The sequence below is a fragment of the Meleagris gallopavo genome, chromosome 30, assembly GCF_905368555.1.
Source record: "Meleagris gallopavo chromosome 30, MGAL_WU_HG_1.1, whole genome shotgun sequence".
Classification (NCBI taxonomy): Eukaryota; Metazoa; Chordata; class Aves; order Galliformes; family Phasianidae; genus Meleagris; species Meleagris gallopavo.
Genome location: NC_139433.1, coordinates 981592 through 1006660, shown reverse-complemented (window position 1 = coordinate 1006660; position 25069 = coordinate 981592). Strand labels below are relative to the sequence as shown.

Below are 25069 nucleotides of genomic sequence, written 5' to 3'. Positions count from 1 at the left end.
TTTACTGGTGCAAAAGTATGCGAGATAATTACAAGATAAGAGCTTCTAAATCTGGACACTCTTATGCAGAAGGGATTTTTGTCCCACCTTGCCCTTGGCTCTGAGCCACCTATTGCCACAGGCAGGAAAAACAACTCCCAAGTTTCTGAGAACACTAAGCAGCATCCAAGCTGCTTCTCTGGGGTCTGAGTGCGCTCACAGTGCCAGAGCCTCTCCCATATACACGTCCACTGCGTCCAGATAGATGCACAGGGGAGGAACTTTCCAACTTTTAAGGCTTGCTTATCCAAAGGGGGACGTAAGGGACAATTATGCTTAATTCTAAAGCTGGTTGAGTGGCTACATTTGGACAACACATCTAAATCCAGTTGTCCTCCTTCCCATCAAATAACAGGAGTAATATTAATGATTCCTTGCAAAGCACTGGGAGATCTGCTTGTAATGAAAACTGCAATCAAGGGGCTTCATTTGATGCAGGAAGAATCTCATCGTCCTGCAGAGAACCACCTCAAAATCTTGGGGCTGCTAAGATGCACATTCAGCCCTCCAAGAAAAGAAGCCTTTGCACAGGTGAGGTGGGACAAACGTGAGGATGAGGCACGTTTCTCACCTGCCATCCTGCCCTGAGGAGTGTGTGCGTCTCCTGCAGAAAGAAACCAGGAGAGCAGAGTTAGAGGGGGGAATTTAAGACAGAAATCCTACGCTGCACCCAAATCTAACTCCCCACCCCGTGAGGAAGATGTTCTACTTAACAGCTGACACTTCTCCCAGCAATAATTAATCCCATCAAAGCTGTGTCTGCTTGCTCCCAGGAGAGATTTAATTAAAATCGGTCATTAGCATTGCAGAGCACAGGGCAGGCTGCTGAGAGCTGCGGCACGAAGGGGAGCAGCAGCAGGAGCAGGGATGGGCACTGAGCTCACCTGTACCGAGGCTGCTCCGATGTCTCCGAAGGGGATCTCTCAGGAACAGAGAGAGATGTTGAAGAGAGCGTTGTGGCTATGGAGGCCGTGGTGGCTTCCTCAAAGGAAGGAGGCGTGCAGGGGAGCAGGTCTGGTCTGCCTGCTGGCCCGAAGCGCAGGGCAGGAGAGATGGAGGGAGAAAGATAAGCAGGTCAAACATTAGCTCCTTTTCTGCTGCAGCCCCGTGTGAGGCTGTTCCCCCATGTGAGTGCACAAACAGGCAAGAAGTTGAGCCGAGTTCATGAAAACAACAGCTTATCCCAAAGCATCCTCTAGAGAGAGCCAGTAAGCACCACTTCCAGCACAGACAGACACTACTGGAAATGTAATGCCAAGGAAGACATCTCACTGGTAACCAAAGCTGGATTAAAGGCTTGGCTTGACAGAGATAAATATCCAAGTGAATTAAGAGATGAATCGAGTGCTCACTGCTTTGCACGGGTAGAAATCTAACACTTACACACTCAAGAAACCTTTCACCAACCATCTGTAAATCCAGCCCAGATGGAAGCGATGCGAAGGCAAAGAACCAGATCCATTCATCTTTTTTCTCCCAATGGCAAGATCTTCCCCTTTATACCCATTCAAACACCAGAGACGTGCAGTTCTCAGTCCCATTTTTTCTACAGGTGGAAAACCCAACCTTCTGATTGCATTTGGGCTATGACTGCTGGTGCCAGTTGGCAGAGCCTGCCTTGCAGCAGTGACGCAAGCAGCCATTTTTACTGCAGAACCATACAGTGCTGCAGAAAAGGGATTTGGTTGGGATGCAGAGGAGTTGCTTCCCAATCCACCAGCTGCTAGCACTGCGACAAAACAATATACTCTTACCTTCCCCCCGTCCTGGTTAAGTTTAGCACCTGCAAAGCACTGCAAGACAGGGAATGAAGAACTACCCGACAAGAAAGGCATGTGTTTGGTGCAGAACGGGGAGCTCAACAAGAAAAGGGAGCACTGCTAGGAAATGGAGGGTGATCACACAGCCATCAGACACCAACCAGGCCATTACCTTCGTCATCAAGGGTGGGATAGCTCCTGGCTGCACGGAGGTCGTACTGCGTTTCGTCCTTCTCAGAGGGGAGCTGGCTAGCTGAGAACGCAGCTGTTGGACCAGAAGTCTTGACAGCCAGCAAGGCACTACGCCCTTTCTTTGAGGGAGATGACTTCAGAGCTGGAGGAGAAGAGTGAAAGAGAAGAGGGAATTACCACCAGCAAAAGTCAGACCAAAGGAACCTTTCCCTTGGACAGAGATGGCCCTGCCTGCTTCACACTGCCTGGAGAGCTCCAGGACAGGAGTTTGGCTACAGAAAGCCACGGCAACCCCAGGGCTCTGCAGTTTTGTGCCACTGCCCAGAATCCTGCCCAGAAATACTCTGTGTGGACACAGGCAGTGAGATGGGGACAAGGCTGTGTCTCAGACACAGACCCCGTACTTACAGGAATTCTTTCGGAACACTGTGTTGGTCATGAATTTGAAGAATCTCTCTGCATAGAAGCTGGGTCTGTGTACTGACACCGTGTCCTATAAAGGCAAGAAAAACATTGTTTCATTTTAAAATTACTCCTCAAGGCAGAATTTCTAAAGCAGCCGATGCAATCTTTTCTATTCCAGCGTTTAGCACTGATAGATCCTTAAAATGGAAAGGCTTAGCTGAAATGATCTGATTAATGCTATAAATAAGCCTGAAGCACTGCCTTTGATTTGATTGCATTTGATTACTCTCCTGCTGTAATTTTATAATGGATTTTGGTGACTTTATTCCTTTATAGACTTTTTGTATTTCTCAAATATAGACTTGATTACATGTGTGAAATTTCTTCTGGTTTTGCTGGCTGACATTTAAAGCACTCCTGGCTACAGCTGCATATCACACGGACACCAACATTCAGCCAAGGGTCCCCAGGCTCCTCAAATATTTTGTACTTTTTGTTTTAATGGAGCTGGTGTCTGCTTCTGATGTCACTGTGCTGTTATGACTTAGCACCTCCACCTCTCCTCTGCATTACTTTTTTAAGGGAAGACTGGATATGCAATGCTGGCAAATAGTTCCTATGTCTAGAGGATGGTCTTTTGTAAACACACACCTCGCTGCTGCTGGAGATGAGGGAGCAGGGAAACACTGCAAGGGATTTATTAGCAGACAGCTTACTGCAGAGGAACCACAGTCGACCACCAGAGCCAAGGCAACGTTCCTCATCACACACACGAACACACAAGCCTTGCACATACAGCTCCTGCTAACACAGGGAGGAGGAAAATGACAGATGGGAGCAGAGGAGGAGAGCTGGTAGCATGACAGCTAAGCGTGTGAGGAGGTGGAGTGTGCAAGAAAACCTGACTGGGAATAAGTTGTACTACACCGCTGTGGAGGCATAAGAGGCAAGAACTATTCCTTCATCAGCTTCAAATGTACCACTTTAGGGACTATACATAGCAAGGAAATTGGCACCAAGTAGCACAAGCCAAGGCAGGTAACCTGCTGAGGGCACCCCCTGCACTCACCCCGTCATGGACAAGGGCCTTCCAGGTGTGTTCCAGCTTCTTGATGAACCTAATTTCAGGGAAGAAGCAGAGAGAAGAAGAAAGATTCAGTTCCAGGCATGCGCTTGGTGTCAGAGCCACCTTCCATAACCCGCACAGGAGTGCTCACTGAGCTGCTGATCCCTGCTCTCTGGAGCATAGCTTTGCTCCAGCCAAGAGGTCAGCAGAGCACACCAACAGTTGGGCCAGGACTGCCTGGGAACCCTCCAGGGAAGGAGGAGCAGGGCAGCAAGATCTGAAGCAAATCACCCTCCCTCCCTGAGTATGTGCTGCCCATCCCAGGCACAGTGATGGGGAATTTCTTTAAGAACAGCTCATGATACCTCAGGCAAACAGCTTGGTGTCACCAGCTGTTCTAAGGACAAGATCAAAATCCAGCTCTCCCAACACACATCAGACAGCTTTAGGCAGCCTGCCTACACACCATCAAAGACTTCAGGAGAGGAAAATCTTCTTGCTCTCATTCAGTATTAAAATAGATGGAGCACACTTAGAGGACAGATGACTGCAGAGGCACCTACCTGTACGACTGAAGGATATCTATGATTCCCACGTGTAGCAGGAGACGCTCTCCTTTGCCATTCACTGCTGGGATTCCTCCCATCCTGCAGGTGAGACAAGGCCACGGTGAGTATAGACTTAAAAAGAGCTGTTAGGCCCCAGGACTGAGGAAGGGAGGTGACAGCAGTGGAAGGAGGGCTCAGATGTGGTGGCCAGACAGAACAAAACCTTGCAGCAGCACCTACCCACCCAGCCTATCTCACACAGGGGCTGCCTGCCCAGATCACCAAATGTGAGATATCAGGACAGCACCTGTGTTGTATGACAACATGACAACAGTTCCACTGGGGCTAGAGAGCACCATATGGATTTTTCTTAGCTAAGGAATATTTTATTCTGAGGACTGGATCAGTTCCAAATTAGCACGAGCTGCCTATAAAGGGCAGCAGGTCAGTAAGGACAAAGGTATTCCTTAATATCAGCCAGAGGTACAGCAGCACCAGCACACAACAGAAGCACGCAAGCATAAGGCAGGCCACTACAATTAGAGATGCTTTTTGAAAGAATGGAAACACTAAATTATTTCCTGGCTCCACTGCGACCGATCCTCCACTGAAACCGGAGCGGCTGGTTCCACGGAGTGTGGCTGCCAGCAGCGAGCACAGCAAACTGCAGCATTTGGTAGCAAAGGGCCAGCAGGACAGCCAGGAGGAACCCCCAGCCCCCAGGGACCACAGATGGGGCAGACCCTGATGCACTGCTCCATCAGTTACAGCTGATCGTGCTGGGATGGCTTCAGGCAGCAGAGCCGCAACCCCAGCAGAGCTGAAAGCAGCCCTCAGTTTGAGAATTACTCTGCCCCCCCACAGCAGGAGGAGCCCAGGTTTCCACCTACGTGTCATCTGTGTCTATGGACTCCCCCCGGGCAGCCCCACCCTGGATGGACTCCATGGCAGTGGAGTAAAGTGCCTTTTGCCCCACGGGACGCTTCTCATCCGACGTGCTGTGCGCTCCCTCAGACTGCCGCTCCCGTTCTTGCTGATCTATGTTATGGACACCGAGCAGCAGGCTGTAGTCCATGATTTTAAAGCTTTCCAAAACCTGCAAGTTAGTAGAGAATTTAAGAGTAAGGACAAAAAGGCGCAAGTCAGCAGTCCAAACAAAGCAAGACCCCGAAACACGGGACAGCCCATCCGTGCTCATGCTAACAGCTGCTTTGCCAGAGCTTGAATGTCTCTGGTTAGTAAACATCTCTGGATTCTGCACAATTTGGCCACCCCACAACCCAAAGGGCTGAAGGCTCACAAGCAGCACGTTACCTGTGAGAAGAACACTGGTGCTTCTGCCCAGACAGCTGTGGGTGCCTCATCCCTGAGGTGCCCAAGGCCGTGGACGGGGCTCTGTGAGCCCAAGCTAGTGGGGGGCAGCCAGCCCAGACAGGGCTGGGCTTTAAGGTGCCATTCAACCAACCGCTCTGTGATTCTATGATAAATACCTGTTGCACATCACATAGGAAAATGTATTTAGACCCAAGGGCCTGGCTAAACTGGCAAGACTGCCACAGTTTGATGCCCGAGGTGAAAGGACGTCTTAATCCTCTGAGACTGCCACAAGATTCAACTCCACTGCTTTGCTTTCACCATGAAGAGCAGCAGAGGGCCTTCTCCTTTGGGGTTAGCAGATTAGCAATACTCTCAGCCGTTCAGTCTTCCCCACACTCAAAGCTCTGTTATCCCAGTCCCTGAATCATCCCCTCCTTACCAGACAGTCTCGCTGCAACGTCTTCACCAACGCACTGAAGGTGTCTGCATCCAACATCAGGCCCTCGGGCATGTCCTGAATGAAGTCGAGGTCTTTGTACGTGGGGCTGGACTTCTCTTTCTCCTTCTTGGATGCCCGGCGTTTATAGGTTGAGCCTTTCAGGTCAAACTTCAGGTGCATCTTCACCACGCGAGGCAGAATGTTGTTCATCACCACCACGCGGATATTTTTGCCCCCCGATTGCACACAGTACAGTCCATAAAACTTTGGCAGCAGCGTCCGCGGGTTCTGGTTCAGGTTCTGCAGCAGGGGTGGAAAAAGCACCAGGAAAGGTCATTTGGAGCAGGACTTCCAACACAGAGAGCGCGAATGAAGCAACCATTCGTCACCTAGAGATTTTCTGAACTTTACATAAGAGCTGACTGTTACACCTCTGACAAACTCTTGCATTTCAGTGACTGTAGGACCTGAAAATACCACTGGGCCTTGAGTGCAGGGAATGGGATGTCCAGAGCTCTCTGGGCAAATAACCAAGTCCGGAAATTCCCTGCTTTCCCCATCAACAGCAGCTAAAAAAGGGAAACCAAACTGGAAGAGAAAAACACAAATAAGTGGGAACTTCAAGTTTAAAAATAACAGCTATCTTCAACTCTTCAGAAGTGTCAGAATTCAAGAGCCATTCTCCAGCCCAGAATAAACAGGGTCATGGGGGGGGGGGGAGGCTGTTGCTTTTTTTTTTTTTTTTAATTTCAAACAAAACAACATCAATTTTCTCCTCCTCCTTCTGGAGAGCCGCTTTACAAAACACACAGATGGGCAGAGAGCACGGATATCCTGCTCAACTACTGTGTCCTTTTTTTAGACAGCTGCATTATTAGGAATGACATGACAGACGTGATTTGCTTGTTCAGCTTTGGCAAAGTTTGGGAAGGAAACAGAACATCTCTGCACGCTGTGATGAGAGGACAGACCTGACAGCTTCTGACAGACAGCAGAAGCACAGCTGCACTGAATTTCACACTCTCACCTCCTCTCACCTAGCTGGGTGCAGGAGTGAGCCCTCCTCGTCAGTGTGCTGCAGTGTGAGCTGAAAGCAAGAGGCAGCCAAGGAGAATGAGGAGAATGCAAACCCCGCTTCCCAGCTCTAAAGGAACTCGGGATGAACATCCTCTGCTTCCTCCTCATTCACACTGAACGGGTTTCCCAAGAACAGCAGAGATCAGGCTCTAGCCCTACACTAACCCACAGGCACTGGAGCGCTACAGGCAGCTCGCAGCTCTGCACCAGCCAGGTATAGCAGCAAAATTCTTTGAACTAAGGGAATTTCAGTGCCCTCATCTCTAGAGCTGGATCTTTCAATGCAGGTATGCAGACAGGCAGCTCCTGGTTTGTACACCTCTCTAGGCAGCAGATTCTGGTTCTAATTTACTGCTTGTTGGCAAATACTTGGCAGGGTTTTTGCTTTGGGATTGGCTGCGTGACACAGCGCTGCTGCTTCTCTGGCACAGGGCAGGCATGCCACAAGAATCCTGGGTGGACAATGTGCTCTGTGTAGGGCTGGGGACGGAAAACTGCCACTGCAAACCCAAATCCCAGGTGCTGGGTGATACCCACCATGTAGTAGCCTGGAAGGAGCTTCTGGAGGAATTCAGCTTCTTTGTGCATCACAGTTTTTATGATGAATTCATCGTCGCTGGTGACATAGAAGAGGGAGCCGCTGGCACCAGGGTTGGAAAGCTCTATCAGGGGCTCGTTACATAATGAGTACTAGGGAGGAAAAAGATGATGTTTTCAGCCCTAGCTCATTGCACACTGAGCTCTACGACCTTGAGGGCTTTCCCCAGCACGCTGCCTACCCGGGAGATTAAGGGGTAGCAAAGCTCAAAATAGAATTATTTTCATTATAGGTTAGGTCTAAGCAGCAAAGCTGATGGACAATTTACAATTAGAGAGCAAGATTACAGTTCAGAGCATCCCAAGTGCTCAGAATCAAGCTAATCTTCTGCTTTCAGCAACATCCAGGCTTCATAATGACATCTTATCTTCTCTCATTGTGCGTGTCCGTGCGTATCGCATCGAGGCTCCTTTCAGCACAGACAGAAAGATAGGATTTTAAGAGACAAGCCAGTCTGCTCTGGGTATCTGTGCTGGAGGGAACACGATGCTCTGCTGCTCTCAGCAGCCTCCCTGGCCCCGTGCTGCCCTGCTGCAGATGTGTTTTACAGCCACATCTCCCCCAGCTCCCGCTGGAGACACACGAAAAGCATAAAAGCAGGTGTCCAAACAAAAAGAAAGGGAGCAGCACTCAGAACAGCGAGGGGTACTGCATCGGGAGGACACTTCTAGGCATCAGGCTGCAAACAGCAGGTCCTCAGCTGAGGACACGCCTAGCAGCAGGAACAGAAATACAAAGCTCAAGTGCAGACGTGCACTTTGCAGTGAGGCACCAACCCTGGGGTGTCTGTGTGGGTCAATCAGGTCCCCACAGCACGAGGTGAGGTGAGGAGAGGAAGGCAGGGGACGTAAGGGCCATAATCAGAGCAATAAATTAAAAGCTCGTCATCACGTACTGAAAACAGCTTTCAGCACCGCGCAGATTAATGATCCAAGACTTTATCAAGTTAATTATCTCATGCATAATTAAAGGCAGTTGCTGCTGTGGCAGGCAAGAGAGAATCGGGGGAAGCAGAAGCATCGAATCAGAGCCGTGACCTTTGAGCTGAGCAGGCTCTGTGCCTCACCCGGGTTCTGAGCCACTCATCAAACCAGGCAGCGTTATCTCGGCTGGCACAGATGGGGAGCGCAGTGACTGTCAAGCCATGCAATGGCACAGACTCGTTTCTGCTTGTATGTTTACAGCTATGGTTACCCCTGCCTACTGCTGAAGTCAGAAAAAAGTGGCTGTTAGAAAGTGGGGAGGGTGGGAGTTCATTTAGATGGGCTTTTTATCCCCTGAGCAGGGCACTGCAAACATGCATGGCACCTAATTCAACCCCAGCGCACTCCAAGCCTCAGCAGCCTGCATCTCTGGGCAGTTTAAAAGCAGCTCTGAGGAGCTTTCCGAGCACGGGAACAAGCTGTGCGTTATTCTGTCTTCATAAGATGATTAACATAACTACATTCACATAGTTCTCAAGTGAGTACACAAGGACAAATTCCCATCTTTGTCCTCGGAGCCCCAGGGGACATCACAGGGTTGCAGCCAACAGAACACAGCCCCTTTTGCTGGTAAACACAGCGAGTTATTGTTAGGGACAGCGACAGAGGGAACCCCATAACAGCTTGTGCAGCACACACTCGAAGCAGGTCATTTCCTCTTCCCTCAGTGTGAGCTCACAGCGAGCTCTCAGCAAACACAAGCTTTGGTTGAGTGCTGCTGGTTTTACTGGGATTATCCCCCAAAACTGAACAGGAGCCCTAAAGCCGCAGCCTCTTCCCAATCCTTGACTCTTCTCTGCCCCTTTTAGGTGAGATCAGCCGGCAGCCTCAATCTAGGGGTACATTTACTGTATTGCTCCAGGCCATCTTGAATAAAGCAGGGAAAACACAAGTCCGAAAATACATCCATACCAAATAATCATCTGGACGAATCCCAAAGAGCTCTCGGAAGTACCGAAAAGCCACTGGTGCGTAGGTTTTGAACCTGAAGTCAGCATAATGGTGAGCTGGGGTGAGATTGCTTCCTTCACTGCACAAAACAGACGTGAGACGTGTGAGTGCTGGTGTTACCATTCACAGGAAGGCAGTCTTATCGAGGCTACGGTATGGTAAGGATAAATTGAGCCTTGCAAAAAGGACACAACCAAACAAACTGCCTTTCTTTCGTGGCTGGACAACAGGAAAGTGAGTTTTAAATTATCTGCCACAACCTATTTCCAAAGAATGCAAGGAATAGGCACTTGCCAAGCAGGACGTATTTACATGGAGAATACAGCCCTTGTGAGCTCAGTTTATTTACAGAGGTGAAGAGCTCTAGAATGAGCTTCTCCCATCTCAAACACGGTACAATTTGGAGGCAGATATCCTACAGACAGAAGGAAAAGCACACAGCAAGGCTAACCCAAGCACGCAGCACTGCACCTTACGCTGCACTTCCTTGCAAGTCGGTGCAAGAATCTCACACTTCCCACTGCTATGTTTGCACAAAATAGATGCATACTTAAAGCACCCAGAGCATCCATCTCTGTCATCTAAAAACAGATGGAAGCTCTCTTGAAAAAATCAGTGAGAGGAAAAAAAAAGAACTCATCCGTTCATTTTGTTTCCTGGTCTCCTTTACCTTGGGAAGAAAATGCTCTCCACCACATAGAAGTCCTGCATCAGGACATCTCTCTCTGGCTTGGAGCTCAGGTTGCCGACTGTGTACCCGATCCCCAGCTGGATGGCCCCCTTCAGTGTGGAGGAAGTGGTCTGGCAGAAAGGAAGGAGCCGTGTGTCAGTACGCACAGATTATGGCTGTGATACTCCCTGTACTACAGCAGGGCCATGCCTGTGCCTTCCACGGCCATCCCGAGCACTGCACACTGCTAAACAAGCTCAACCAGCTGCTGAACACATCCATTCAGGCCTCCAAAAGCTTGCACTTTGCAAGACTACCCAGCACAAGGGTGCTGCATAAAATCTCAATCAGATTGGTTGCTATTGGTTGCTAAGCCAGGGAAGCTCAGCTGTAGCACTCCTGACCCCTGGCCCTGACTTCTCTGCCCACCACCAACGTGCTCCCCAGATCCAAACCTTTTTGTAGGTGGTTTCTCCAGAAGCATCAACACTCCGATGACCAATCTTCTTTCCTTGGCCAGGCTGCCCTGGGCCCTGCAACGAAAGGGCACGGTGACACCTCAGAATAGCTGGCCTGGCCGACAGGAACAAACAGAACAGCACAGGCTGGACCAAGCCATAAGGATGGAGGGATCCTGACTGCAAGAAGGTGCACTTGGCGCTGGCAAGCTCAAACAAGGCCGTCTGATTTATCCATCCACCCTTCAGGACAGCAGGGCTGAAAATACTCAGTTCCCCCCCTCCTCAGCACCAACGGGGCACAGCCCGTGGCAAAGCTGCTGAGCCAGGAGAGAAGCTCGTGCCCGGGATTCCCTGCAAGCTTGGCTCTGGTTTCCCATCGATTACAAACAGCGATGCATTAAATCAAACTGCGAGAGGTTTGCTCTTAAAAATCCCATGCCCTCAGGTTTCATGGCAATGCCTCACACTTCACTGGAGAAACAAAAGGCTGATAAGGTGGATAACACAATCCTGCTCCTGCGTTCGCATGGAGATAATCCATTTAAGCAAGATCTCATTTGTTAACAGTTCAAAGGACAAGCCCACACAGGACGAGCTGCAAAAACAGCTCCTCCTGAAGTTTTGCAAAGGAGGGAGCAGATGGCAGCTGCAATCCAGCAGACTGCCAATGCAGCCCACTGGGTGAAGCTGCGTGCAGCTCCTCCTGCAGCCCCAGCAGCCAGCTGTGGTGAGCACAGCAGCACTTGGGGTTTTGGGACAACACAGAACGGCCAGGTCCTGGCTGCTCTTAAAGCAGAAAGATCCAAGGTCACTTCCCAAGTAACAGTATTATATCACTGTCTCAGTGCTGCACAGAGCCATCTCTCAGAGCCGCAGCAAACAGCGGATAATTTTGTTCAGACAGAAGTTCTTTGTGGTTTAGCTGTTAATCAGGAGCTCGCAGCTATTTCTGGTCCCGTACTTCGGGAACAAAGGGGCAGCCTCATTTCTCCTTCAAAACCTTCCTACTCCTCTTTGAGCATCTTCCTGGAAGCCTGCCTCTCCTCACGGCTCACCACCACCCTCCCACAATAACTAAGCCACAGGTACTGGCTAAGCAATTCCCATCTTATGACAATCAGCAACAAATCTCCTGCACAGAACCTGCATTCTCAGGCCAAGAAGAAGTGGGGCTCGTTCTGCACTGAGGAAAGTAACTTTTAAAGGTTTTCTGCAATGTGCATTTCTGGGGAGGCAAAAGGAACAACATCCCCCGTTCCTGGCAGTGTATGGGAAGGTTCTGCTACTCATCTGTGTCAGTGCTCATCATCCCAGGTGAGTAATATAAAAGGGGAATGTTGGAAACTCGGATCAAAGAAAACCCACTGGAACACAGTGCCCTAAACACGAGTGTGGGCTTTGGGGCGCAGCTTCCAGACACAGACCCTCACACTGGGCTCCTGCTGTCAAGGCTGTGAGCCAGGAGGTGACAGTGATTCTGCAGCCTGGGTTATGGGAAAGAGATCAGCCCTTGAGCTGCTGCCCCGCCGCAGGGCTGTGCTGCACTGCTGCCTCGTCTCACTGCCAGGAGCAGGTGAGGCCCTGCAGGAGCCCAGCACGCGGTCTCCGTTCATTGCGTTCTCATTTCTCAGCATGGGGTTTTCAGGACCATCTCACCTCGGTGATGGCTGCTTTCTTCGGTGCCAGACCTGAGGAGAGAAAGGCAGAGCATCACTAAAGACAGGCGTGTGAGATTAAAAACACCCAGACAACAACAGACTGCTTTGCTCACTCGAGAAGCTGCAGAGCCCATCAAGCAGTTGTGCTGTTTTCAGTTTCACTTCAGTGCAGGAGCCTGAAGTTCCTGGGTTCCCCCAACGACACACACGCACCATTTCTCCCAGCAATTATTTTTTCTGGAGGTTCCAGCAAGAGTTCTAAGACCCACGTAAGCAACAGGGCTGTGCAACACTGCAGCCAGATGTATCCAGAGGCCCACAGAGATGCTCGTGAAGCTGCTTCTCATCCACACCACACTGCATACTGATCACTGAACCTATTTACAGAACCAGCGTCCAAATACAACACAAAAATGAATCCATCACTTATCTCCACTGCTGCCTCTGGGAGAAGCCACCATTTCTCCATTACAGCCAACAGCGAGACATTAAGATTTTGCTTACAGCCTTCAGATACAGGACCAGAGTTGGGAACAGCAGCCAAAACCACCTCATCCCACTGGTATGTTCAGCAGTCTGCAACTCAGCCTCCCAAACCAAGTGCTTTGCCTGCATATGCAAAGCTGGAGCAGCTTTGTTTTGGTGTTTTGCTTTACATCACGCTGCCTTCACTTGCACGGGTTGAAATCCAGCTAATCCACAGCACAACCATAAACCAGACAGGGTGACCCCCAATGGAGCACAGCACCATTTGTCTTGGAGAATCTGGAGCTGAAACAGCAGTTCTTTGGCCCATGACAGCACACCTTCCTGGTCAGCCACCACAAAGCCCAGCAATGGGCAGGGGATGCACAGCACTGGAAGGGCTGGGATGCTGCCCTGTGTGGTCACGAGCCCTGCTAATCTCTTTGCTGCGCTTTGTCACGATTCCAGAGCGGGAGATTATCTTTAATTTTGTGATAATTACCACAAGCTGCTTTCATTGCCAGCCTTTAAGTGTCTGCTGCTGTACACGTACCAAGTGTGGGATCAACACCAGCCTCGTAGGAAGGTCCCAGGACAAGGACTGGGGATCTCCAGGAAAAACAATGCTTCAGGTGCACAAGGGAATCAGCAGCAAAACCTCTCCAAAGAAGAAAAAAAATCAGCTTTATGAAACCAACCCTAGGCAGAACACGAGAAAAAAAAACCTTCCACCGGCTCAACACGCCGACAGATGGACCTGCACAAACTGCCTGCACCCCAGCACGGGGGCTGCGCAGCCATGAGAGCTGGCACTCGGGTCCGCGGGGCACCAGAGCTGTGCTGGGGGAAGCCTGGATGCTCAGCAAGCTAATTGAAATGATTCTTATCCGATTTGGTGCAGCTCAGCACGGGCGGAAGCTTTGGTGTGGCTCTGGTTGGGGAAGCGTGGGCCGGCCTCAGCCCTCTGCCTGCTGCAGGGCTCTGCCACGCTTGACCCGCCGCCTTCAGTTCTTCTCACCCACACGCTGCTCTTATTCAACCCGATGCTGACGCTGCGCTGCTCACCGCTCCCATCTCTGGTTTTGTCTCCGTTCTTCCATTTGCCTCTCAGCACAGCCGGCCGGCTCCTGCATTGCAGCTGCAGCCAGAGGGCTGCGATCAGCACCAAACCCACACGTCTCGGCCCCAGCAGTGCCCCGGCTCGGTTTCTGCATTTAGTTCTGCCTCTCCACCAGATTAGATAACCCATTTCTGCTCTTACACAACGCGCTGCCCGACAAATTCACACTCTGAGGTCTGCGGGCCCCTCGCCTCTCATTCCTGTCGATGCAGGCAGAGGGCTCACCAAGGAACCCGCATCTTCAGCTTCACCCTCCTCATCCGCGCCCTCCAGTCACCACGCAGCGCAGTGCTGGGTTGGGGCACCCTCTGGGGACACACCAGTGGTGGCACAAGTTAAGCAGTCCAAGAACCATCGATCCTTTGGGCTGAAAAACAAAACTCTCGGGAAAAAACTTATCCTTGCTGTCCACAACCTATCCAGAGTTAAAAACACGGGTTTCAAGCTTGACTTACACAAGGAATTTCTTAGGAAAGAAGGCTTCTTTATGAACATGTGCACACATTTATAACTCACAAATATTTAATGCTTTACAGCACTCCAGAGAAGCAATGGAAGCAAACTGCAGGAGCTGGTAGATCTACCTGGGCTCCTTTATCCCAGCAGAGACGGTGCTGCATTCGAGTGTTCAGCAGGAGAAACACACTGTGACTGCAACTAAAATTCATGGAATGCAAACGGACCCCTGGACGGAATTTTGCTGCTGTTCAACGATGATGGAGACAGCACAAGCAAACCTTTTGGACTGGAGAAGGTGAAGGCTGTGAGCACAGCACTGCTGTCTGCTCAGGCTGCCCCACGCCGTCTGCTTTAGGGCATGAGCTGGGAAAGGCAGGGGCTGTGCACGGGGAGCAGATGCGTGGTGGGAGAAATATGGAGAGAAAGGCTGGAAGTGCAACGTGTCCATCCAGAGAGGCAGCTGCTGCTCTCCGTGAGAGCCTGCTGAGAAAATGAAACGAAGGCAACACAACAGCAACTGGGAGAAGATGCCAGGAAACAAACCTTGGCCAGGAGCAGTGCCCAAATTGGCACACGTGGGAAGCAGCCCCCGAACTTCTCACAGCCGAAGAGCAGCATATGGCACCGAGTGGCCTGAAGCAATGGGCTGGGAGGAGCTGGGACAGCAGCAGGGACAGGACGTGCAGCAGCCACCCTGAGAAGGCAGCTCCTTACACCCTGCCCTTCCCAGCCACGATGACCTACTTCTGATCACTGTGCGCACTTTCTCTGCTTTGGACAACAACATTGGATTGGGATGAGAGGCACCAAGAAAGTCACAATACTAAATGGAGCACTGAGGTCTTTTCCCACTTTGATGCAGCATCTCTGGGCAGAGGAGTGATTTCCAGGACCACCTACAAGACCCTGTGCTGGTTCCACACCGCCCGGCACCCCGGTGAAAGCCGGCAGTCAGCAAACCCCATAACCCCACACAGCTTCCACTTGGGGAAAGCTGACAGCGCTGGCATCGTGCCCTCTGCCATGCCAACACCGCACCCTGCTCTCCCTTCCCATCCCTTTGCCTTGTTCACTTGAGCATAAACTCGTTGGGGACAGAACGGTGTGGTTCTATGAGCTAAGGGAAAGTGCCCATGTGCTGCAAGGCAGGACGGGGCTCTGGGGCACTGTGCACAGCGTGCTCCATCCCTCACCAGGCACCAGACCCACAGCCAGCTCTGCACACCATCACCAGCACATGGGACTGCCATGAGGAGGTGTTTCTACACCAAAGGCATCCATCAGCCTGCTTTTCTGCCCCAAGTTTTAAAGCAGAAATTCACCCTGCCTCGCACTCATGCCCATTTCAGCCAGGCCAGGGCACGAGGTGGGGATGCTGTGGGGGGGTCAACGCCTTCCTGCCCAGCTCTGCTCCCTGGATGCAGGTGCAGGATAGCATCAGTCCTTTGGGATGCGGGTTGCTGAGGCAGGATGTGCCCTGCTAAAACGTTTCCTTGACAACTAAGCAGAAAAACGCTTACAGCAGGGAAGGCCAATTACAGCAGGGAACAAGCAGGACAAGCCGGGGGAAATGAAATTTAAAAAGAACTGATTTGTTTCCTTGTCTCCCATCAGCTGCACGTAGGAAAAGGACAATTTTAGAGCGGCTGTAGCCCGAACTGTGTGACACATCTGACAAAAAAGCCAAACAAAAACCTCATCAAGAGGAGCCCACAATAGCTGACATCCAATAGCAGAGAAGGCTGCAGCCGCTCGGCTCTGCTGTGGTTATGCAACCCAGGGGATGGATGCTCAGCCTCTGTGCCGGATGGGAAAGGTGCAGCCTTATCTGAACGCAGTGTTCTGGCTGCAGGAGGACGGCGGGGATGAGCAAAACATGCTCCCAGCACATCCCAGAGCGGGGCGAGGGTGAGATGGTCCCAAGGTCAGCACTCTGCAGCCTCCTCCCTGCCCCGGCTTCGCTCCTTAGTGCGGCCTTCAAGCCCAAGTCTGCCTAAAATTCAAGCAAAGCTCCATTAGGATTAATTAGAGACAGCGAGCAGCACGGCAGGAAGCGCAGCCTCTCTGGGATGGAGGCAGCTCTCTGCATCCATGACACCGCAGCAAAACCACGACGCTAATTTAGAGCAAGGCCATTACAGGCTGGAGGGCTTTGAAGCTACGCCAAGGGCCAGCTGCCCCCGGCCTTTGCTGGGGGGTAGGATCAGCTCTGCATCCCTGCACACAAGGCAGGGCAGAAGGAGGCGGTGGCTGGAAAAATGAACCTGTCCAGAGCCAGTGCCAAACTCCTGGAGCAGAAAAACAGGCTGGGATGCAGCTATGGAGAGGGCCGGGCCCCCACAGAGTCACTAAGTGGGAGCAGACCTCTATGATGCTCCAGTCCAACCCTGAACCACCCCGCCGACCCCAAGTGCCACATCTCCAAAGTTCTGGAGCCCCTCCAGTGACGGTGACTCCACCTCTCCCTGGGCAGCCGTGCCAGCACCCTTCCAAAGAAACTGCACCCAACATCCAACCCGAACCCTCCCCGCTCTGAAGGCCACAAATCACCTCAAAGACACACCTGGATTTTTAAGGAGTGAGGTATTTCCTGATTTACTCCAGCCAAAGCTGCTCGCCTAAATCCTCTAAGATTTAATTCCCCTCTTGCTAATGTCGCCTGACAGAGATTTTCCTGGGGGTGCTCACACACTGAGGACTAAAAGGGGATTTCAGAAATGGGTCGCGGGGCTGCGTCAGGGGAGGGTCAGCCTGGGGGATAGGAAAGATTCAGCAGCAGAGGGTGATGGGCTCCCCGAGCTGCTCACCACCACGTTCCCTTCCCTTGTTGAGGCCATTTGTGCTCCGTGTGCCCGCAGTGCTTTGGCCTGATGCTCCTGCTCCATGCTAACAAAGGCACCTGAACAGATGGAACAGAACAAGCCACAGCAGAATGAGCTCCAAAGAGGATGTGTGCTGCTCATCCCAGATCTCAAAGGTGCTGGGGACACTGTGGGTTTCCAGCACACATCCATGCCCAGAGCTGCACTGCTGGGGATTCAGAACACAGCACACAGCCCCAGAGCTGAGCCCACGGATGGGGAATCTGAGCAGCCCCTATGAGGAGCAGGTAAAGAACAAAGCAATAGGAGACAGCAGCATCACATGAACTGAATTCTAGCACTTCTGAACTACACGGTGCTTAGCTCCATAAAAAAAATGTTGCAGGAGCTTTAATCCAGCTTGCTAAGGCTTCCTGCTCCCAGCACAGCCCGGTAGGCTCTGTGCTTTGAGGGGTGGGAGGAAGAAAGAGAACATGCAGCCACGCTGGCCAACCATTCTCAATGGGGAGTGCAACACACATGAGAAGCTGTGCTGTTTAAATCCCAGACCCTGTAGCTTTCATGCTATGGGCAGACAGCTCAGCACACAGGTCAGGGCTCCTTCAGGCTCGTCAGTGAGGCCAGGAGGGGTTTTCATGTGTTTTCAACACAGCACATCAAAGTGGAAGTCGCAAGGCTTGGAGCAGTTGAGCATCGATGGCTTCCTGTGCAAGGAGCCCAAGGCAGTTGTGATGAAGCAGAGCCAGATTTGCTGCAGGGCCACGAAGGATGGATGCGACCCAACACCGGAGCTCTGCACAGGGAGCCTCTCCAGTCCCACTTTGCTGAAATGGGTGCTTCAGTGTTGCCAGCACTTAAAGGCCAGCCATAAGGCAAAGGACATATGGAGAGCGTTCTCTTGGCAAGTCAAAGCAACCCAAAAGCAGAAGCTCTAATAGAAAACATGAAATAACAGGCAGCACTTGCCACTTCTGTCCATGACCTGTTCATTCCCCCTTGGGATGAGCAGCTGCCATTCAGGCACGGCTCATCCCTGCCTCCCACAGCCCTCAGAGAGCCCCATGTTGTTACAGAATTATGTAGTTTTTCCACCCTGAATTCCTGAAAACCCTTTGTCCTCTTGCAGCAGTTCCCCAAGTCCAGTTACAAGCAATCTTAGGATGCTCATTCCTTTGCTTTCACATCTTTAATATTCATCTTTGGGCATTCCCAGATCCTTCATCCCTCTATGACTCCTGCTTAATGCTGCACAGAGCACAACATCCACCCCTTGGAGAGTAAGGTGCAAAAAGATCACGTCATCATCTCTCTTCCATCAAAACTGATTGAAGCCCGAAGGGATTCTGCTCTGGGAGGAAGCACTCTGGATTTATAACCAGTGCACATACCAACACCGTGCCCTGAGCACTGGGAGAATTAATGTGCAGCTTCCACTGAGCAGAGGCTGAAAAGAGAAAAATCAAACACTACCAAACTGTTGGTCTTCCAGATGTTGGACTGAGCAGAAAGAACTGTGCCTCGTTTCTGGCTTTGCTGGAGCACACCACCTGGCACTGCCAAGCACAGCTCCGAGATGCTCCCATCTCCCAGCACTTACATGGAGGACGGAGCAGTGCTCAGCAGGAGATGGCTTCAGCCAGCTGCCTCCCTTTGGAAAACACCAACGTGGATGACTTTGCCTGGAAAAATCCACAAAGTTTGATTTATTAAATGTGCATGGAGATTACAGGAGGAGAAGTGCTGCAGAAGCTGCTGTCTCCAACCTGTGCTAGAGGAGCTGGTAATATTTTGCTTGTGCAACTGAACACAACAGCAGGGATTGAGTGGGCACGAAGGCACACACAGGTCTTCCCTGGGCTTTCAAAGAGGACAGCGAGGCAAATTGCTTCTGCACCCCACACTGAACCACCACGTAGAGCATCATCAGCGTTGTGAAGGAACCTCAGCTCCTCCTCTACACATATATAGCACTGCAAAAAGAAACCAGGCCACCCAACCAGAGCAAATCACCTTCATTTTACTTTGCAAAAGTAGAAACCTGCATTTCTGGGCCTTATGCCAAGCCTGGAGGTTTTTCTTAAATCCCTCTGATCTTCGGGACCTTGAGTAAAATCCCATTCCCATGGACACAGCTTTGGGAAAGCTCTGCTTGGTGCAGCCAGGAGCTGCCCAGCCCGATGGAGCCGTGCAGAAGTGGAAACAGAAGGGAGCAAGGCCTGAAAGCAGCAAAAACTGAGCCTCAATCGCCAGCAGGCTGCAAGCACCAGCATTGGGAATAGGGTGTGCTCACATTGTGACTGCAGCACTGCCATTGCTGCTGCCCAATTGCAACTGGAGGGAGAAAAACAAGATCCAGGAGATCGAGAGGATGCTGCTAGCTTGGCCTTCAAACCAAATCCGTTCCACTCACAAACGAGGAACTTCACCCTAAGAATTCTCTCCTGCTGCTGGAATGGGATGGCAGGCTCAGACAACCTCTCTGATTTAATACATGGCAGAATAAGAGCAGTGCTGCCCACCTCCTCTCTGCCCACCCCTCCAGACTGGCTGCTTGTTTTCCAACCCTCCCCACCAGCTTCAGAGCAAGCAGCAATTTCCGCCAAGCACAGATTCTGCTAATTACAGCCCTGTGCCCTGCAATGAGCTGCAGGTGTCCCAGTGCTGATGGGGCACTGAGGGTTGTGCTCAGTGCCTCTGGGTGCAGCTGCAATTGGTGCAGCTGTCCAGGGAGACAGTTCTACTTACATCACCCACCTTGGCAATCCTCACGCTACAAAATAATGGAATTCTTCAAAATCACTTTGTTCCTGTTTTTAATATTTAAGAGAACCACTCGTGATGCACAGAATCACAGAATGACCAGGGTTGGAAGGGACCTCAAGGATCACGAAGCTCCAACCCCCACCAATGCAGGGCCACCAACCTCCCCATCTCACAGCAGCCCAGGCTGCCCAGGGCCCCATCCAACCTGGCCTTGAACACCTCCAGGGATGGACGGGGATCCACAGCCTCTCTGGGCAGCTGCTCAGCACCTCCCCACTCACAGCAAACAACTTCCCCCTGACAGCCAACTGAAATCTGCCCTCCCTCAGCTTCAAACCATTTCCCTGTCCTGCTGTTATCTCCCCTTTCCAAGAGCTGATCCCCTCCTGTCTGTAGGCTCCCTTTAGGTCCTGCAGGCTGCACTGAGGTCACCCTGCAGCTTCTCTTCTCCATGCTGAACAAGCCCAGCTCCCTCAGCCTGTCTTTGTAGGGAGGTGCTGCAGCCCCCTGCTCATCTTTGTGGCTCCTCTGGACCCTCTCCAACAGCTCCCTGTCTCTCTTGTCCTGGGGGCTCCAGCCCTGCACACAGCACTGCAGATGGGGCCTCACAAAGCAGAGCAGAGGGGGACGATCCCCTCCCTGTCCCTGCTGCCACCCCTCTGCTGATGGAGCCCAAGTTTTATGATTGCAGATTCAGGTTTTATGCGTTTCAACAGAACCGAAGAAGAGGGCAGTGAGAGACAGGCTGCCCAGAGAGGTTGTGGATGCTCCCACCCTGGAGGCACTCAATGCCAGGCTGGATGGGGCTGTGAGCAGCCCGGTTGAGCAGGCGGCTCCCTGCCTATAGCAGGGGGTTGGAATTCGGTGATCTACCAACCCAAACCATTCAGTGATTCTATAAGAGGGATGGATTTGCTTTGGTGAAGGAAACAAAGGGATGAACCCTTACGGCGAGCAGCCTGCAGCCATGGGATGACCGCTGTGACTCAGCCCACGTTTCTCACCACAACCCAGTGCCAAACCCACACACACGCCGGGAAAGCCACGAGAACACCCGATGGAAGACAACAGCTTAATTAGGGGCTGACAGAGCTTTTTGCTGCTACACGTGTGGGTGAGAAGAGACAAAATGACAGAAACGCTGCTTCGATCGCTTTTAGCTTTTCCATTTCCCAGAAAAGTTCTGAGGTGAACTCGGCTGCTGGCAGCACTGCAGCACACAAGTGAGTGCCAGGCTGCTGGGGAACGCAGTGCTGCTGAGAGCTACCTACAGAAGGCACAACCACAACATCACTGTATTGCTGGCTCTCCCCGGGCTGCTCAGAGGCTCTGAGCACAGGGCTCACCTCACACGGCCTGATTTACTCAGAGAGGAGCTGGAGAAAGCCCCACAACTTCTCCTTCCAGCACAACACCTGGGAGAGCAGCGCTGGGCACTGCGCTGAGAAGTGCAGCGGTGAAGAGCTCAGGACAAAACTCACCCATGGGATTTTCACATGACCCGCCTCTCCCCTGCACTTCTGCAGTTTAATCCCATCATGAAATTGGCCTTTTGCTTCACGGTGCCTTGGTGTACCTCCTTGCTGGGCTCCCGTGGCCTCTCCACCACAAACACGACGGAGTGCTGTCACAAACCAACCCTTCCCATCAGGGGAACACCATGCTGAAGCACCATGCAGAAGAACCGCCCTGCCAGCACTGGGAACATGCTTGGCAGTCAAAGAGACAGCTGGGCACAGCAAAGCACAACAAGGGCAGAAGCAGTGTGCAACGAGAGCAGCTCCCTCGGTCAGGACACTGCCCAGCCCTAATTCAGCACTCAGCTGCCTGCATCTGAGCAGTGGATGCGCTGGGAAAGAAAGCAAGCGTTAAAATTCCTGCTCCTGCTTTTCAGGCTTCAATCACCTTATAAGGGAAAATCATATTTATTTACTAAGGCTGTGCATCCCGTGCAGCCCTCAATGGCTGTGTCAGCGACTTGCTTCCAACGTCGCTCCCAATCACATGCAGTGCACACCAACCCCTCATGGGCTGCTCCCCATGGGGCTGTTCAATCCCCCAGAGCCCCTGCTGGCTCCGTGGTCAAGAAGTAGCAAACTGCCACCAGACCCATCACCGCATGCCCTGCTGTCCCAGCCTCCCTCCCTGGTCCGGGCCCATCCACATCCCAAAGGAGGAGAATTCTGGAGCAGCCTGAATTCCATTCACACTGCCTCGCTCCTTCCCTGCAGCTGAGCTGTGACTTATTGACTGTGAAGGAGCTGCAGGGTCTTTCCGAGTTCAGGGCATGCGGTGTTTTTGTGAGTGCTTTTGCCTAGCTGGCTCCCTCTGCCATCATCTTATAGCACCATTTCACAGGAAAGAGGCATGTGACATCCAACTGAGCTGTGAACCATAATCATGCTGAGGACGATGTTTACATTTGATTTTTCCTCAAGCTGATAAGCTCTCTCCAATTTCCCTCTCCATCACGTTGGTACAGATTGAGCAGCTCATGCCCCACGGGTTGGAATTCTTCTCTTATCTCTCATCTGCTCACTGGGAAAAAAAAAAAAAAAAGGCTTTCAGCAACCCTTCAGCTATCATTGCAGAGGGAAGGGCTGCAGAGCTCTGTCTGTGGCATCCAACACTGTCCCAGTGCCTCTGGGGCTTCGGCTGTGCCCAGCACATGCAGAAACCTCCACGCATCACTGCAGCTCCTAAAGCAGAGGGATTCAGCCCCGGAGAACATTCTGTCCCTGCTGCAAGCTGTAAGTGACAGACAGGCTGCGACCCATGCAACAGGAGGCACGAGAAATGGAAACACACTGAAACCAACTCTCAGCCCAATGGGGAATTAGGATTTCTAGACTCCACTTTTGCAAGGAGAGGGAGGAGAGCACTCTGTCTGTTCTGCTCTCACAGTTCCTACTGTGAGCTGCCAGCAGTGCAACCCCCGTGTCAGATGCAGCCCCTGAGGGCAATGCTCTCCTCCCCCAGCTCCCGTGGACACCCCAGACTGAAAGCTTTCGGTGCCCACTGCACTCAGAGTTCCTCAGAACCCCCCCAGCAGCTCCAAGCCCTGCACCAACACAGGTGAACACCCCCCCATGCTGCCTGCAGCTCCTCCTGAGGACCAGAGGCAGAGGGGCCAGGAAGGAGCCATTCACACACATCAGCTTTTTCAAACTCCATTTTCAGCCACAGCGATTACAAAACTTTCAAAACCTCAAGGCCTTGTTTTCACAAAGACACGGATTAGCCCTGTTTGCTCACAAGCATGCCCAGCTGCCAACACTATGTTGCTTTCCTCCTCCAAAACGCACCCTGAGGGTTCCCAGAGCTCCACAAGGGGCCCCAAGCTCTGTCCTGTGGGGTCTCACTGAGCAGCAGCCTCACTCTCTTCACCCTTCCACGTCCTGTGGGGTCTCATTGCCTCCAATGAGGGTCCAAACGGTGACAGTGCAGGGCACGTAACGTGGAGATGCTGTGACTGGGAGTCACTGAAACAGGATGAGGCGAGCATGAGAGCTCCATGCACAGTCCCATCTGCTGCAGCCAGCAGAGCTGATCACGATGCTGCTGCCTTGCCACCAGGCCTGCGGGTTTGGCTCCTTCCAGAAAACACTCAGGGCTGCCTTACTGCTGTCTGGGAGCTCCGAGCAACACAGCTTGGGATCTGTTTAAGTGAGGAGCACGCAGCTTGATTCAAAGAAACGACATAAATGCTGAAGTATCGGTGTCGTTACCAGCTCCACTTCACCTTTGCTATCAGTGTAAGGTAAGAGCCCATAGGCTTGGGAAATGCAGGTTCACTTGTGATGGGCAGAAAAGCAAACAGCACTGAGCTCCGGTCTCCATAGACACCTGGTTTTGGACTGAGCACCAAAGAACCGCACAGAAACGCAGAGAAGGAGGGATGTACATCACAACAACGTGCCAGGGCCGAGCACGGGGACACGGGCACCTTCCCTGCCACGCTCCCCAGCAGCACAGCTGAGGGCTGTCAGCCCCACAAACCCTGCAGCAGAGCCCGAGGGCTGTGCAGGCAGCTGGGGGCTGCCCCACATCCACACGATGACGTCCCTGAAATAAGCACGGACCCGCTGCCAGGTTTCGGTGTGAGCACTGAAAGGCACGGGGCGGCCGTCAGACCGCAGCCCGCATCTCTCAGCGCCGCGGAGGAGCTCCGGGAGCGGGCAGCCCCACGGCCCCGCACATCCAAAGCCGGTTCTGAGGCCACGAACGAACCACGGAGCGGCAGAAAGGCGCGACCCCGGCCGGTGCGGGCCGCCCCGTGCCCCCAGCCCCCCGTGCCCCAGAACCACGGGGTCCGTCCGTGTTTGTGGGTACGGAGCCCCCACCCACATCCCCCATAGGGCGGAACCATTCGGAGTGGGGGGGAGATGGGGGGGGGGCAGCTGGAGCGGCCCACGCCGTGCCCCGGGGGGGGCGCTGGGAGGAACCACAACGAGACGGAACGGGGGGGAGGCGCAGCCCGGAGGGGCTCCGTGGGGGGACGTTACCACGTTACCTCCTGCCGCGTCCGGTTCCCCCGCGCCGGCCTCCGGGGTGATGGCGCCGGCCCCCGCCACGGCCGAGCCCTCCGCCTCCTCGGGCACCTCCAGCTCCATGGCGGCCGCCGCCAAGGGCGCGGGCAGGGCACGGCAGGCCGCCGCCGCCGCCGAGCTCCTCCCGGCTCCGGCCGCCGCCGCTGAGCAGCCTGGGAACCGTGGGGACCATAGAGCGCGGGAGGCGCCGCGGCCAGACACGCCCCGGCGGCTCAGGGCGGAAGTGGGCCGCGGCCACAGCCGGAAGTGGGGTCGTCCCCTTCCGCCAGAACTAATCGCGACGCAGAGCCTGAGTGTCGCGATAGTCCTCGGAACCGGGATCGCGATCGGGACCGGGATTGGGACCGGAATGGGATGGGAAGAGCGGGACGGGAATGGGGCCCGGCGTACCATAGAGCGGCGGAGACAGAGCGGCGCCAGCTGTGCCGGGGCGCAGAGGGCGGGGCCTGAGCGTCGCTATGGCAGCGGAGCCGGGCCGTTGCCATGGCAGCGGGGCCTACTGCTGCCTCGCGGTTGGGCTCCCCCTTGCCGGGCCCGGTGCATCGGAGCCGCGCTGAGACCTCCGGGGTCGCTCCGTGCCGTGGAGCCGCTCCCCTTCTCGGTCCCAAAGCCCCGCTCGGCCCCGCCGAGTCCTGTGGCCCCAGGCCGAGCCCCGCGCCCTCCGGCCCCCGGCACCACCTAGCGGCGGCCGGGCTCTGGGAGAGGCTGCGGCGGGCAGCCCCCGTC

At 53.1% G+C, this 25069-nt stretch overlaps 1 protein-coding gene across 3 annotated transcripts in view; it reads right to left on the bottom strand.

Moving 5' to 3' along the window:
- Positions 1-24875, bottom strand: part of PIP5K1C (phosphatidylinositol-4-phosphate 5-kinase type 1 gamma) — a 33990-nt gene extending 9115 nt beyond the window's left edge. For 2 of the 3 annotated variants that reach the window (XM_085212018.1, XM_085212021.1), the window contains exons 1-14: positions 24307-24875; positions 12163-12194; positions 10501-10578; positions 10046-10176; positions 9337-9454; positions 7381-7533; positions 5767-6066; positions 4901-5106; positions 4026-4109; positions 3466-3514; positions 2400-2484; positions 1972-2133; positions 924-1065; positions 611-643 (exon numbers count right to left, since the gene is read on the bottom strand). In XM_085212018.1, coding sequence (XP_085068144.1) covers positions 611-643; positions 924-1065; positions 1972-2133; positions 2400-2484; positions 3466-3514; positions 4026-4109; positions 4901-5106; positions 5767-6066; positions 7381-7533; positions 9337-9454; positions 10046-10176; positions 10501-10578; positions 12163-12194; positions 24307-24736 — 2003 coding nt within the window. In that variant the 5' untranslated portion in view covers positions 24737-24875. The remainder of the gene's footprint in view (positions 1-610; positions 644-923; positions 1066-1971; positions 2134-2399; positions 2485-3465; positions 3515-4025; positions 4110-4900; positions 5107-5766; positions 6067-7380; positions 7534-9336; positions 9455-10045; positions 10177-10500; positions 10579-12162; positions 12195-24306) is intronic. The other variant, XM_085212019.1, reaches the window with a different exon arrangement.
- Positions 24876-25069: the final 194 nt, after the last annotated feature.